General features: G+C 42.7%; 1 protein-coding gene across 2 annotated transcripts in view; it reads right to left on the bottom strand.

Moving 5' to 3' along the window:
* Positions 1-15614, bottom strand: part of grip1 (glutamate receptor interacting protein 1) — a 90792-nt gene extending 75178 nt beyond the window's left edge. For both annotated transcript variants that reach the window (XM_078281660.1, XM_078281662.1), the window contains exon 1: positions 15321-15614. In XM_078281660.1, coding sequence (XP_078137786.1) covers positions 15321-15375 — 55 coding nt within the window. In that variant the 5' untranslated portion in view covers positions 15376-15614. The remainder of the gene's footprint in view (positions 1-15320) is intronic.
* Between the last annotated feature and the right edge of the window lie 255 nt (positions 15615-15869).

Below are 15869 nucleotides of genomic sequence, written 5' to 3'. Positions count from 1 at the left end.
GACGCCATTAGAGTCTGTTTTGAAATTCGGGAGCAGCCAGACCCACGTGACGCGTTCGTCCAATCAGCTGCCATGTGTTGCCTTCGTCACGCTCATCCCCCTCGTCGTTTCCAGTAAGTGTTTTAACATAGGTGTATAAAGTGGCCACTACGGCAGGAAGAGGCTAGTGCACGTTAACGGTGGACTGACGGACCGATGTTTTTTCATGAACCGTACCACGCCTAGTTAAAATATTACAACATCAATCCTGAGAGATGATTTAAACTAGTAGGAATCCTCTGATGTCAGCTTGTTAAATGTGAATATCTTCTAGTTTCTTCTCTCCTCTGTGACAGTAAACTGAAGATCTTTGAGTTGTGGACACAACAAGACATTTGAGGACGTCATCTTTAGGGCTGCAACTAACGATTATTTTCATAGTCTATTTTCTCGATTAATTGATTAGTTGTTTGGTCTCTAAAATGTCAGAAAATGGTGATAAATGTGGATCAGTGTTTCCCAAAAAGCCCAAGATGACGTCCTCAAATGTCTTGTTTTGTCCCCAACTCAAAGATCTTCAGTTTACTGTCAGAGAGGAGAGAAGAAACTAGAAGATATTCACATTTAACAAGCTGAGATCAGAAAAATCTTACTTTTTTTTTTAATAAAAAATGACTCAAACTGATTAATCGGTTATCAAAATAGTTGGCGATTAATTTAATAGTAATAGTAATTCATCGTTGCACCTCTAGTCATCTTGGACTTTGGGAAACTGATCAACATTTTTCACCATTTTCTGACATTTTAGAAACCAAACAACCAAACAAAGTGAAAATAATCGTTAGTTGCAGCCCTAATTTAATCCGTGTGATAAAATTAGATGAGCGAGGGCAGAGTCACCAAATTTAGTCACGACTCCGCCTCCCTCACCTGTCAAGCATCCCGGAGGGCTTCAACGCCCCACGATGCTTCACACTGACAGAGCTGACAGTCACATAGATGGGCGAGTCACATTCACTGACAGAGAGAGACAGAGAGAGAGAGAGAGAGAGAGAGAGAGAGAGAGAGAGACAGACAGAGAGAGAGACAGAGAGAGACAGAGAGAGAGAGAGAGAGAGTGATTTGATGCTGATTTGCATATCGCTCTCAGCCTTCTGCAGCTCTGTAACACGATTGGACGCCTCGTTGGTATATATGTGTGTGTGTGTGTGTGTGTGTGTGTGTGTGTGTGTGTGCGCTTAAGTGTGTGTATAATCTAATTCTCCTTACTACACACACACACACAGTTTGTCCTCTCACTCCCCCTGCTGGTCATTTAACATAACAGCATTCACCAAGACATTCAGAAGAAAAAATACTAATTTTAGACACTTTAGAGCTCTAGAGTCCTGCTGAATACTACCCATCATGCACTGGGGCAGATAGGCAGACAGACAGACAGACAGACAGTGATTGATAAAGCCTGAGGGAGAGTGAGACAGACAGAGAGACCTAGAAACAAACTGGACAAAAGACAGAGAGAGAGAGAGAGAAAAGTGAATCTATGGTCTTAATGGACTGCTGAGTGACTGACCTTGATTCCTAATGGACAGGACACACACACACACACACACACACACACACACACACACACACACACACACACATAAATAACTTCCATTCATTCCCCAAAGGCTCGGTCCAACCTGAACCTCTAAACCCCGGAGAGAGACAACAACAACTGTGCCGAAGACTGAAAGACACAAACTGATCCACAAAAATAGACAAAATGTCAGCTGTAGTCTGGTTCAGCACCCATTTATGGAATGGAAATGATAATCAATGATACAGGGTTTCTGCAGGGTTCACCACCTTAAATTCCAAAATCTTTAAGACCTTTTTGATGCCACTGAATAATACCGAAAGTATGTTGAAAACCGGTAGGATTTTGACTTTAATATTACTTTTTTTGCCAGAACTTCCCAGAGATATATCACACTAATTCCTAATGGATCATACAATAATGATTAAACACAACCTTTACCTGTATACGCAGCAGTAAATAAATGGATGCATGGAATAATAAAATGAAAAATAATAAATTCAGGATCTTTTCAAGACCTTTGTTTATACATTTTAAACTCAGGAACTCAACAAGCATCGTCTCTACTCGCAGCTGAAAGCCTCAGCGAGCCTCGTGTGGGCAGAAGAATACTACTATTAGAAAAAGAAAATCAATGTTACATCTGAAAACGGACAACGTGGTGGAAATCTGAACACGAGGGGACGGAGCTGGAGTCGCCGTAGACAATAAAGGGGCCAGAAATCCGGCGCCTTAAACTCACACAAACTGCACTAATCCTAATCCTGAGGCCTCGCTCACATGGATTAAAATAAACATGCTGCCCTTTGTCTGCCTCTAGCTCCAAGACTCAAACATTTACTGTGCAGGGAAATGCTCAGCTACCATCTCCACAGGGGAGTGTGCCTATGGTCCCACATTTCTAAGATTTATTTCCAAAATAAGGCTCTATGTTCCCACATTTCCTTTTTCATAAATTTGTATCAGATTTCATCCCCCTAATCCTGACCCCTAACCGTAAAAAATGTTGTGGGAGGATAGGGCTGGAGGGAGGATAGGGAGGATTGAAGGGAAATGAAGGAACACAAGACCTCATTTTGAAAATGTCCTAAAAATGTGGGAACATAGGGCCTAATTTTAAGAAAAATCTTAGAAATGTGGGGACATAGGGTTGTGGGAACACTGGGCTATAGTAACATAGGGCTGTAGGAACATAGGGCTGTGGGCACATTGGGCTGTGGGCACATTGGGCTGTGGGAACATAGGGCTGTAGGAACATAGGGCTGTGGGAACATTGGGCTGTGGGAACATAGGGCTGTAGGAACATAGGGCTGTGGGCACATTGGGCTGTGGGACCATTGGGCTGTGGGAACATAGGGCTGTAGGAACATAGGGTTGTGGGCACATTGGGCTGTGGGAACATAGGGCTATAGTAACATTGGGCTGTGGGAACATAGAGCTGTGGGACCATTGGGCTGTGGGCACATTGGGCTGTGGAACATAGGGCTGTGGGACCATTGGGCTGTGGAACATAGGGCTGTGGGAACATAGGGCTGTAGGAACATAGGGCTGTGGGCACATTGGGCTGTGGGAACATAGGGCTGTAGGAACATAGGGCTGTAGGAACATTGGGCTGTGGGAACATAGGGCTGTAGGAACATAGGGCTATAGTAACACTGGGCTGTGGGAACATAGGACTGTAGGAACATAGGGCTGTAGGAACATAGGGCTATAGTAACATTGGGCTGTGGGAACATAGGACTGTAGGAACATAGGGCTGTGGGCACATTGGGCTATAGTAACATTGGGCTGTGGGAACATAGGGCTGTGGGACCATTGGGCTGACCCCCTCCACAGACTGCACATATGGTGCAGGTAATAATAATAAAACAGACACGTATACACACCATCAACGTTTTCACAAAAACACTTTTGTTGGGTCTCTGTAAATTATAGACTGAGGTCTAGACCTACTCTATCGTTAAAGTTTCCTGAGATAACTTCTGTTATGATTTGACACTAGAAATAAAATTAAAATGACACTTCGTAGTCCTTAACCCCAACCGACGCTGACTCACGTGACATCACTTAAGGACATTTATCAGACTTCACACAGCTCCCTCTGGAGACACTAAAGAATTTATACTACTACTTTTACAGAGTTGAGTGGAGTAAAAAAACTATTTGCCATTTGTTGTTCACATCAGAGGACATTTGCATAAAGTGGAAACTTTCTCCTCCACTTCGTGCTGCCGAGTCTTGACTGGCGTCCTGCTGCTTCGCCAGTCTTTGACTCCACATGTGTGAAAAAAGGGGGGGGTTAAAGTGGACTTTGAGTCAGCCAAGGACAGCCGGCAATGTACTGCTGAAATTGTTGTTTCCAATACCCCCTCTTCTACTGAGAAGAGTTATCGGACGGATGCAGCTGGCACAAACAAACAAACGCACACACACACACACACACACACACACACACACACACACACACACACACACATTCATACATGTCTGTGAGCTTCTTATGGACAATAATGGATAAAACAGATCAGAGGAAGTAGAAACTGAAATACTCTCTTCTCTCTCTCTGCAGGTTTCAGTGTCAGACCAAAGTTGGTGTGTGTGTGTGTGTGTGTGTGTGTGTGTGTGTGTGTGTGTGTGTGTGTGTGTATTAATAATTGTGTAAGTGTTTGTGGTAGTGTGTCCATGCTGGGCTTATCCAAGTAGAAAATGAGTGTATGTGTATGATGCCAGCAGCTTGGCGGTCCACCTGGACGCTGCCCAGGGCTGTTTGTGTGTGTGTGTGTGTGTGTGTGTGTGTGTGTGTGTGTGTGTGTGTGTGTGTGTGTGTGTGTGTGTGTGTGTGTGCGTGTGCATGTGTCAGGGTGTAACAGATGAAGGACAGTAAAAGCTAATCCTGAGTCTCCTGTTGAAAGATCCGAAATATTTTTTTTCATCAATCTGGCTTCTGTTTCTTATAGTTTCATCATTCGTCCTGTCAGTTATGATGACATTTCACTTAGCAGCTTCATCAGGTGTGTTTACATTATTCATTTTATGCAAAAAAAAAAAGATCCTGAGTGGAAACTCAAAATATCACAGTCATTTGAGGTGGACAAACAAGCAAACGTGATGGGAACAGACTTGGAGAATTAATCAATGACATGAAAACCTGTTATTTTGCAGATTCTCTAAACATTTGCACTATATTGGAAATCTGGAAAAAGATGTACTGAAATCACTACAACAGAGTCCAGCAGGGCAACAAAACCAACAGTCAGTAAAAACTAACTGAAGGTTCGTCTCTGAAACTGCTGTCCGCTCTCATCCCGGTAATCTTGTCTCATTTGTGGTTTGATAAACCATAAATGTATCAAATGTAGTGTCCCGTTTTGCAATCTTTCAAGCCACTGCAGCTGTTTTAATGGGAACGCAGCCGTAGAGGCATTCGTCTTTCTTTAAACCAATCACAATCGTCCTGGGCGGCGCCCAGTTATACAGCTGGGCTGTATAACTGGGCGTATAACCCAGTTATACAGCTTGTATAACAGAGTAAATGTGCTGTCCCCTCAAAATAACTCAACACACAGCCATTAATGTCTAAACCGGTGGAAACAAAAGTCAGTACACCCCTATGGTTGTATTTCAGTTAGCCTAATAGCTGGTTTGATTTGCATTGAGAGATGATTTTATGGAAAGTACCCCATGCCAATCTCTAGGTATGGTGAAGGGGATGTGATGATGGGGGGGTATGGTGAAGGGTATGTGATGATGGGGGGGTATGGTGAAGGGTATGTGATGATGTGGGGGGTATGGTGAAGGGTATGTGATGATGTGGGGGGTATGGTGAAGGGGTATGTGATGATGTGGGGGGTATGGTGAAGGGTATGTGATGATGTGGGGGTATGGTGAAGGGTATGTGATGATGTGGGGGTATGGTGAAGGGTATGTGATGATGTGGGGGTATGGTGAAGGGTATGTTATGATGTGGGGGTATGGTGAAGGGTATGTGATGATGTGGGGGTACGGTGAAGGGGTGTACTGACTTTTGTTTCCAGCGATTTAGACATTAATGGCTGTGTGTTGAGTTATTTTGAGGGGACAGCACATTTACTCTGTTATACAAGCTGTACACTTAATACTTTACATTGCAGCAAAGTGTAATTTCTTCAGTGTTGTCCCATTAAAAGATATAATGAAATATTTACTAAAATGTGAGGGGTGTGCTCACTTTTGTGAGATACTGTATGTATGTATGTGTGTGTGTATATATATATATATATATATATATATATCCCTTAGTACATTCATTTGGATTTTTTATTTAGTTTATTCAGTATCTTTTATTTTCCATATTATTCATGTGGATTTGTTTGTTATTTTAACATCCTGTTTATGATGTATGTGTATGTTGTGTGTGATGTCTTTAAGCTACTGGGACCTTGAATTTCGCCTTGGGGCTCAATAAAGTATCCATCTAGAACGGCAACACACAGAGAGGGGAAGGTGAGGGACATCAGTCAGACAATTATCCTGAAAATGTAAGTCTGTTGAGCCAGACTTCTGTTACTCATCCTCAAAGTGGGGAAAGAGCGGACGTTTGAGTTCAGTGGAGCGGACAGCTCCGCAGAGTGGAGTATGTATTTAACAGAAACATTAAAGCGCCGCAAGAACTAGCACAGTTTTACCTTGTGATACAGTATTTACACACACACGCACACACACACACACACACACACTTAAATGGATAAAGTCAAGAATGACACACACACACACACACACACACACACACACACACACACACACACACACACACAGTCAGCAGTTTGTTTCACAGAGTCATGGTGACAGAGAGAGACAGACGCAGACAGGGAGAGAGAGAGTCTCTGGGTAAAATGTGTCAGAACGATAGGGATAATACATTAAGCTGGATGTACACACACACTAAAACACCACCCACACACACACACACACACACACACACACACACACACACACACACACACATAGAAAGACAAACCACACACAGAGAGTCAGGTCTGCTTCAGTAATCCTGAGGACAAAGATGAGCAGAGTTCTGACATCAGCATCTCTTAAAGGACAGTGTGTGTGTGTGTGTGTGTGTGTGTGTGTGTGTGTGTGTGTGTGTGTGTGTGTGTGTGTGTGTGTGTAAGCCATTTTCTCAGCTTTCAAGTCAGAAAGCTTAAATCTGTGGGATGATGTCATGCTGTGTGTCACACACACACACACACACACACACACACACACACACAACCTGTGTCTGTGCTCATGTGCGTCACCATCCTCTTAAGACTTTTTTTTGGGGGGGAGGGGGGGGTTACTGTATTTTTTATGTTGTAAATGTGACTTTACACTCAGAGGCCATTGGTTACACCTGAACAATCTAATACAACTATTCTGATAAAACGTTCACTATTATGATGTTACAGTTGCATGACGCATTTAACCATTAGGGTACAAACTCAGAGCAGCAAGGAGCCCATATAGCACATTAGCTTCAAATAAGCCAAACTACAAAATGACACGTCAGTGCATTTTGTTTTTTATAACAACCATCATGTTTTTAGCCAAGGTGCAGTCACAAGAGATGTGTTTTTAGCATGCTGAAGATGAGTAAACTTTCATTTGTTCTATGCACCAAAGCTGCAACGAATAATTGATTAGTTGTCCGCAAACGGAGACCTTTGGCAACACCGACACTGACGCCAATGTTTCGCCGCCTGATTGGGTCACACATTGCTGCCTCCTGTTTATGTCCAGTATATGAGAATGTTGATGAGATATTTTGGTTTGGGCGTGTTAGTTAGTTAGTCCCATGGCATGACATTTGCACTTTACAGATACAGTATTAGAGGACCACTAAGGTCTATATAAAAGAGACTTCAGATACAGTATTAGAGGACCACTAAGGTCTATATAAAAGAGACTTCAGATACAGTATTAGGGGACCACTAGGGCCTATATAAAAGAGACTTCAGATACAGTATTAGGGGACCACTAAGGCCTATATAAAAGAGACTTCAGATACAGTATTAGGGGGACCACTAAGGCCTATATAAAAGAGACTTCAGATACAGTATTAGGGGACCACTAAGGCCTATATAAAAGAGACTTCAGATACAGTATTAGGGGACCACTAAGGTCTATATAAAAGAGACTTCAGATACAGTATTAGGGGACCACTAAGGTCTATATTAAAGAGACTTCAGATACAATATTAGGGGACCACTAAGGTCTATATAAAAGAGACTCATACAGATAGCAATCATATAAAAGAGACCTTAGATACAGTATTAGGGGACTAATGAGGCCCATATAAAAGAGACTTCAGATACAGTATTAGGGGACCACTAAGGTCTATATAAAAGAGACTTCAGATACAGTATTAGGGGACCACTAAGGTCTATATAAAAGAGACTTCAGATACAGTATTAGGGGACCACTAAGGTCTATATAAAAGAGACTTCAGATACAGTATTAGGGGACCACTAAGGTCTATATAAAAGAGACTTCAGATACAGTATTAGGGGACCACTAAGGTCTATATAAAAGAGACTTCAGATACAGTATTAGGGGACCACTAAGGTCTATATAAAAGAGACTTCAGATACAGTATTAGGGGACCACTAAGGTCTATATAAAAGAGACTTCAGATACAGTATTAGGGGACCACTAAGGTCTATATAAAAGCATCCAAAGAGCACCATGTCATGGGACCTTTAAATAGAGATTAGTTCTTCTACTGGAGCTAAAAACACTTGTGTGCACGGAGATCGCTTTTGGCTCAAAAACCAAAACGGAGCAATGTAAATGTAGCCTAAAAGATAAATCGTCTAATTAACAAAAGAACTGACAGACTATTTAGTTGGACCAATGACCGTACTAAAGCTAAACGCTGCCTGGATGACGGCGACAGTTTGTTTGTGAGGAAACTTTGTGAGAAGGACGCTGCTGTCGAGCGGCAGACAGCCGAGGTCTGGCCACGGATCAGTCTCACTGCAGCCTGAAGGCAGACAGGTGCTGGGCCCTTCTGGACATGCCAGCTAAGAAATCAGGGTCATGAACCTGTAAAATCCCACCGGTAGTGTTTGTGTTTTCCTCAACAGGTTTCTAAAGGAGCGTTTCGAAGCCTGGGAGTTTGGGATCATCTCGTTACTGGAGACAGAAAAATCCTAATTTGGGCAGATCTGTGGGCTAATGCGACTTATTATAATACATCAATTTTTTGTACCTGGTATTTTTCCACTTCACCCCGGGAGGTGACATCTTTTTATTTATTTAATCCTCATGTTGTGCTCGGGTCAAATTTGACCCGTTTTTAAATGGGTTTTTTCATGTCAAAAATATGGGACGTCAAAATTAGTGCCAAAAAGGTACATAGAAAAGGGACAATAATGTCACAAAAAGTGACAAAATGTTGGGAAAAGTGTCAAAAATTTGGAAAAAAGCAACAAAATGACGATAAAAACATCAAAAGAAAACGTCAAAAACTTTGAAAAAGTGACAAAACGTCAGAAAAAGCAATAACATTTTTGGAAAAAAACATTGAAAAAAAGCAACAAAAAGGTTAAGATTTTTTTTTCATGGTCGACGGGAAGAGGTACTGAGATCTGTTACTGAAGTGAAAACATACGTGTGAAAGTATACTTGAAGTACCAAAAGTAAAGTACTCATTATGCAGAATCATATACAGTTTATTATTGGATCATAATTATTGATGCGGGAATGTTTTCATCACTTTATTGTTGCAGCTGGTGGTTATATTTGTATTAGTCTGGATCAACGGAAGTATATTTCCAGGATAAAGCCAGACATCAGGCTTTGACCCTCTCCTTCCTCTCTCTGCGTGTCGCCGTTCTCAAACTGTTTTGAGAACGGCGACGAGAACTGTTTTCCCGATTGGAGGGATTGCTGTGGATTAAGTACACACGGAGATACACTGGTAAAGGCCGTCACAGACCAACCAGACGGCCGACCGTCGGCAGAAAAGCCAGTTGGGCTGATCAGTTTGGTCCAAAAAGTTCCTCGGAACACACCGAAGAGACGAGACGTAATACGTCTCCATAACAGCAGGCGGCACTAATCTGGGCAACCGGGCAGCTGATTGGACGAACGCGTCACGTGGGTCTGGCTGCTGCTGCTTCCGGATTTTGGATTTTTCAACCAGCCATTACTGGCGACTCATTCAGAATACGATCTCATATTGGACTAAAATAGTTAGTTAGTTTATTTTAAGAGAGAAACAGGCCGTGCAGTTCAGAATCGGTCTTCATTTCAGATCAACAAAGGTCAGTTTAAAAGATTTTCGTCAGATTTTGAGAGGCGTTAGTCACGCTCATCCCGCTCGCCAGTTCCAGGTGAGTCCCGACTGCCCCGTCTCTGACTGAGCATGTCAGGTCGGCCAAAATGAAGGCCGACAGCTCCTCCAACGGACGACGGCACGAACACACCGACCAGACTCCAGTCACCGACCTCGCCAGACTGTCAGACGGCCGATTATCGGCCCGGTGTGTAGCTGCCTTAAGAGCCAATGAGGTTTAACCATGTATCAGCTCATTTAAATAGCTCACGTTACTGTATTGTGTCAACAGTTAACTTCATTTAATATTGGATGAGGCGTTTTCTTTTGCGGGGTGCAAATGTTCCACCAAAACCAGTTCCTTCCTGAGACTATTTAGCAGAGCCACCTTCCAAAAGGTAGTAGAGAGTAGAAGTATAACGTGGCATAAAATGCTACTTAAAGGTCCAGTGTGTAGCGTGTTTAGTTGTTCATTATCAAAATCTGTGTTGCCCGTTCACAAACGTGTCCTTTTTCATGAATATTTACCTCCACCATCAATCCCAAGGATTCCTTTTGGCTTGAAATGTTACATTTGCGTTTGCATGAACTGGGGTAGACGCTCCATATTCATGCTCCATCTTGAGATACGTTAGCCGGTAAGAAACATACAGGACATACTGCTCCACCTGTGTGTGTGTGTGTGTGTGTGTGTGTGTGTGTGTGTGTGTGTGTGTGTGTGTGTGTGTGTGTGTGTGTGTAAGGGACATACAGGACATACTGCTCCGCCTTTCACGTTTTCTTTGTCACATGATGAACTAACAGCTGCTGCTAATGCTGCTAACGGGTATCGTAGCTTCCCGGCCCCCGGCACGTTTGAAGAAGGAAACACGGAGGACCACACGTATTCAAAATCCAAAGGCTACCGTAGCTGTGATACGTACTTTGAACTGCGTGGTGCGAGAGAGTTGATTGCGATATATCATCTCAACGCTAGATGGGAGAAATTCCCACACACTGGACCTTTAAGCAAAGTAGCTCAAAATTGTACTAAAAAACAGTAAATGAGTGAATACCTTTGGTTGTCTGATCTGTCTTGTACTGTATTCTCTCTTGAATTATGTTTTACTACGAGAACATTTGAATATACATAGTTATTTTCAGAGAGCCCAGTGTGAAGCACTGTGGCCACAGTGTAGCTGGAAGCTGTACACCTGAGGATTATATCGTTAACGCTCCATGAGCACTACAGACAGGTTTACAACACAACACTAAATCAACACTGTTATATTTTATATAACAGCACCTGGGGCTGAAAAATATTTAACATCCTCCCACTTATACCTGAATAAATCAGGTTTTAATCAAACTGACTGTGGCAATCAAGCTGAAACATTTAGTCAGTCAAGAGAAAATGAATTTCCACCTTTAATTAAGTAATCATTTAAGTTGTTTAATCACACAAAATACCACTTATTTTCTGGTTTCAGCTTCTAAAAAGGTGAAAAGTTGCAGGTTTTTCTGTGTTTTATATTTTTGTCAACTGAATATCTTTCGGTTTTGGACAAAACAAGACATTTAAAGACATCACCTCCTCCTGACGTTTTATAGAGTAAACGATGAATCAAAAAACAAAGCAAATGGATTGATGAATAATGAGAAAAGTCACTCCAAAATGTAACGGGTTCTTACTTGGTCCATGCTAAACCCTGCCACCAACTTCCATGAAAATCGGGCCAAAAGGGTTTTTTTCCCGTAATCCTGCTGAAAAACAAACAGCACACACCTTGTGGCACATCGCAGTGGTTGAGGGGAATGACTTTTTACTTAGTTTTAGAAAAGATAAGTTACACAACAAATAATAGGCTTGACAAGTTTTGGAAAATTATGAGCGTTTTCTTCAATGTCCTTCAGAATAAGGCTGAATCTCATTTCTCTGTCTTACCCCTTCCCCTTAGTTTTGCACGTTCACGTGAGAGTAAGGGCTATCCCAATTCTCGTTTTGATCGAGGGGTAGGGCTAAGGAGAAGGGGCAACCGGCAACAATGGCGGCCAGATCAACCAGAGAGTCCCATAAACGTAAGTATTGTCGGTAGAGATGTTCCGATACCGGTATCGGAATCGGCTCCGATACTGCCTAAAACGCTAGTATCAGTATCGGTAAGTACTGGAGTTTATGCACCGATCCGATACCACGTAATAAAGCCCTAAAGATAATCTACGTTAAAGTAGTTTATTTATGGTCTTTTTCCGTTATAACTGACTGTCAAACTGCAGAATAACAGAAAGTTCTGGGGCGTTCATTGTTCATGTTTCACAAAGAGTTTAACCTGAGCCAGACCGACAACAGAGATAGAAATAATATCACATCCATACAGGGATAGTAGTATACAGTTGTTAAAACATGATAAAATATATGACACACTGGTATCGTATCAGTACTCGGTATCGGCCGATACGCAAGTTCAGGTATCAGAATTGGTATTGGGAAGCAAAAAATGGTATCGGACCATCTCTAGTTGTCGGCTTAAATAATAGATTTAAAAATGACGAGTCTTGTGCTCTACACAGTCCTGTATATATATATATATACCGTACATACACCTATATATATTGCAAACAGACCTAAGTAGTAGGCTTACACAGATAAGAACATCTGCATCTGCACCACCACCACCAAAGTGAACATTAAAGGACTATAAAATATATACATGCATTTGACACTGTTGTCAAAACCCACGCAAACGACATACACACATACACACACTTGCAGACGGCATCTTGGAAGTTTGTGATCAATACTTGTCGCCTCTGGTGATGTAGCAGCCAGCTAGCGGCGATGTATGAGGACGTAACCGTAACGAAGTGGTGTCTCATTTCATAGGGGGATGTTTTCACCCCTAACCCTTACCACTCTGTTTCGAGGGACAAGTGCTAGGGGTAAGACAAAGGGGTAGGGGAAGGGGTAAGACAGAGAAATAGGATTCAGCCTAACAACATGGATGTGGATGGTTGGAGTGATAACTAACTAACTGTAGTGTGCCATCTGTACTATACGGTGTTGAGATAGACAACTGCTGTATGTATTTCATGTAAGCATACACCTATGGATGTACAGATTCATGACTGGGTGGGTGCTACAGCTACTACATTTGATCCTTGGTCTCCTTTCTGTTTTATGCTATGGGCCTTGTTGTACTGTTTTTGTTTGTCGAATGTACAAAAACTCAATAAATACATGTTATAGGTTGATTCTTACATTTTTAGGATTGCAAATGCAGCTGCAAGCCACCACAGAATGAGGAAGCATTTGTCAAATTTGGAAAAAAGTAATTGGGAACCTTCTACACGTGTTCTTACTTATTCATGAGGAAATCATCTAGCGAAACCAAATGAGAACACCTACTGTATGTAAGCCTAAGAGTTTTAAGCAGCCACATGTCTCGTGGACCTTTAAAGACAAGAGAACGTGTCCTCATTTTGTGGTGGCAGTCACGTAGAGTTTGTAGTGTTCAAACCGTTTAAATGGGAGCTAAAAATGGTTTGCTGAATCTGACACCATGTGTAAAAGGAGAAAAACTATCCCTGGTGCAGTTTAGGTGAGTGGTGACACGTCTGTTTTTGTTTATATATCTGCATCTTACTCTCTCGCGTTTATTACGTTTACATTTTTAATAGAAGACAAGACTGAAAATAGTGTACATAAATACTGTTGTGTCTTGTGATTCATGTTCAAAATCTACTTTTCTGCACGCTGCACTAAAAATGTCTCGTTAACGCTGGACATGGGAATCTTCATGTCCGAATCAGGGCTGCAACCAACGACTATTTTCACACTTTATCTATTACAATGCTAAGTATTTAATCCATTAATCCGTCTATAATGTCAGTAAATGTTGAACAAATGTCCATCACAATTTTTTAGATGAAAACAGCATGTTTATTGGACTGGAAATGTGATCATCAATGCAAAAGCCTTAAGGCACTGACACACCAAGCTGATAATCGGTATTCATTTTTTGGGCGACAATACTATGGAGACGTATTACGGCTCGCGCACGTGCAGAACGTACGCTCAAGTCGGCGTCGCTTCGGTGTGTTCTGAGGCACTTTTTGGACCAACTCGGGGAGACTGATCAGTCCGACTGCCTTTCCTCCCGACGGTCGGCTGTCGGGTTGGTGTGTCAGTATTATGGCGTGTTCCCGCCAAACGTGTTTCACGCGAATTCCATACAAAGTCAATGCAAAGACGCGAATAAACTCAAAGTCCCTGCTCAATTTTTACACAATACACAAGTGAGTACATAGTGTACACAATGTACAGTACTTAATGTAAGTGTACGAAAAGTATTCGAATTGAGACACACCTTTTGACTTTTTTTCTTCCTAAAACCGATTAATGGATTATCAAAATAGTTGGCGATTAATTTAACAATTGACAACTAATCAATTCATCTTTGCATTTTGCAATACTTAAGTACAGAACAATACTGATATATCTCCATAGTTCACCACACACAAAAATCAAGTACTACAGCACAACATATTTCACTACACTCATTAACACACTACAACATTACACCATATAGTAGTGTTTTCTCAATGGAGGGGTGTTATGAAAATGCTGACGGGTGCTGCTATGTGTTGTAAGAGCAGAAAGAAACTGTAGGCCAGCGGAACACAGGTCTGTATGTAGACCATTAACATCTCACCTGTCAATATTTAATCAAACCATCAGTGTTCATTACTGCTGACTGTTGACTCTCCAGCGTCACCGAATACTGGAGGGTCACACATTTTACTGTAACACCAGTAAACAGCGTCACAGATACTGAGGGGTCACACATTTTACTGTAACACCATTAAACACCGTCCGCAGTCCGATGAAGGTGGTCGAACTGAGGCAGCTACCACACACACACACACACACACACACACACACACACACACACACACATAGGTATGTACCAAAACACACACACAAACAGAAACGGAAACATAAGGGCAGACCCTCGGTTGACCAGCAGCACCAACCGTTATTGAGCTGTTGGTTACTTCGCTCCCCTGCTTAGCAACCACGGTAACCCGTGAACGTTCTTAATGATAAACACGTTAGTAGCCTTTAACGTGAAATCACCTAACGTCACTGTAACCTCACCCGTTGCGTCAGATAAAAACACACACACACACACACACACACACACACACACATACACACACACACATACACACACACACACACACACATTCACACGGTATCAGTTACCAACTTTCACTAATTTCAAGGCAGTCACCGTCTGCGCGAGCTCTAACGTTACCGGCGGCGCCAAACCACGCTGCACAGAGATTGCACATAATTAGTTCACGCGCTCACACATAACACACAGGTATGTACCAAAAACACACACACACACACACACACACACACACACTGGGACACACTCGCCGGCCGGTAAGAACCTGAGCGTATCGGTCTGGTCTTACCTCCCTCCTGGTCCGGTTGGAGACAGGCCGGGATGTTTTTCTTCCAGCCGGGCATGATGCACCTCAGGGCGGATAGGGAGTCCAGGGCGGCCCGCTAGCAGACACACACCACCAGTAGCGGGAGGAGCAGCGACAGCAACATGGCTAGTTAGCTTTAGCTTAAGCTGCTACACTACATACAGTAGGGATAGGGATCCACCTCCCCCTGCACTGTGAGCCTGCCTCACTCTACCACTCGTTCTCTCTTTTTCAACCTCACAGGCACGCGAACCTCTCTCGAGCTCCCCCCCCCCACCCCCCTCTCTCTCTCTCTCTCTCTCTCTCTCTCTCTCTCTCTCTCACTCCTTTTCTTCTCTTTGTCTATGTCTCTCTACCCCCTCCCCCTTCTGTAACTCTACCCCTGGAGCCTCGTTGTGGTCTCTGGAGGAGTGTGAGAGCGAGGTGGAGTAGTGGGCAGAGAGAGAGAGGGTGACGTGATGACCGTGAAGGAGCTCGCGAGGCAAACTGGGTACATATTCGACCGTTAGAATCCGAATCTGCTGCCTCGTT

The sequence above is a fragment of the Sander vitreus genome, chromosome 23 (genome assembly GCF_031162955.1).
Source record: "Sander vitreus isolate 19-12246 chromosome 23, sanVit1, whole genome shotgun sequence".
NCBI classification, from domain to species: Eukaryota; Metazoa; Chordata; class Actinopteri; order Perciformes; family Percidae; genus Sander; species Sander vitreus.
The sequence above is the reverse complement of the archived record's forward strand: the minus strand, read 5'-3'. Positions and strand labels throughout refer to the sequence as shown.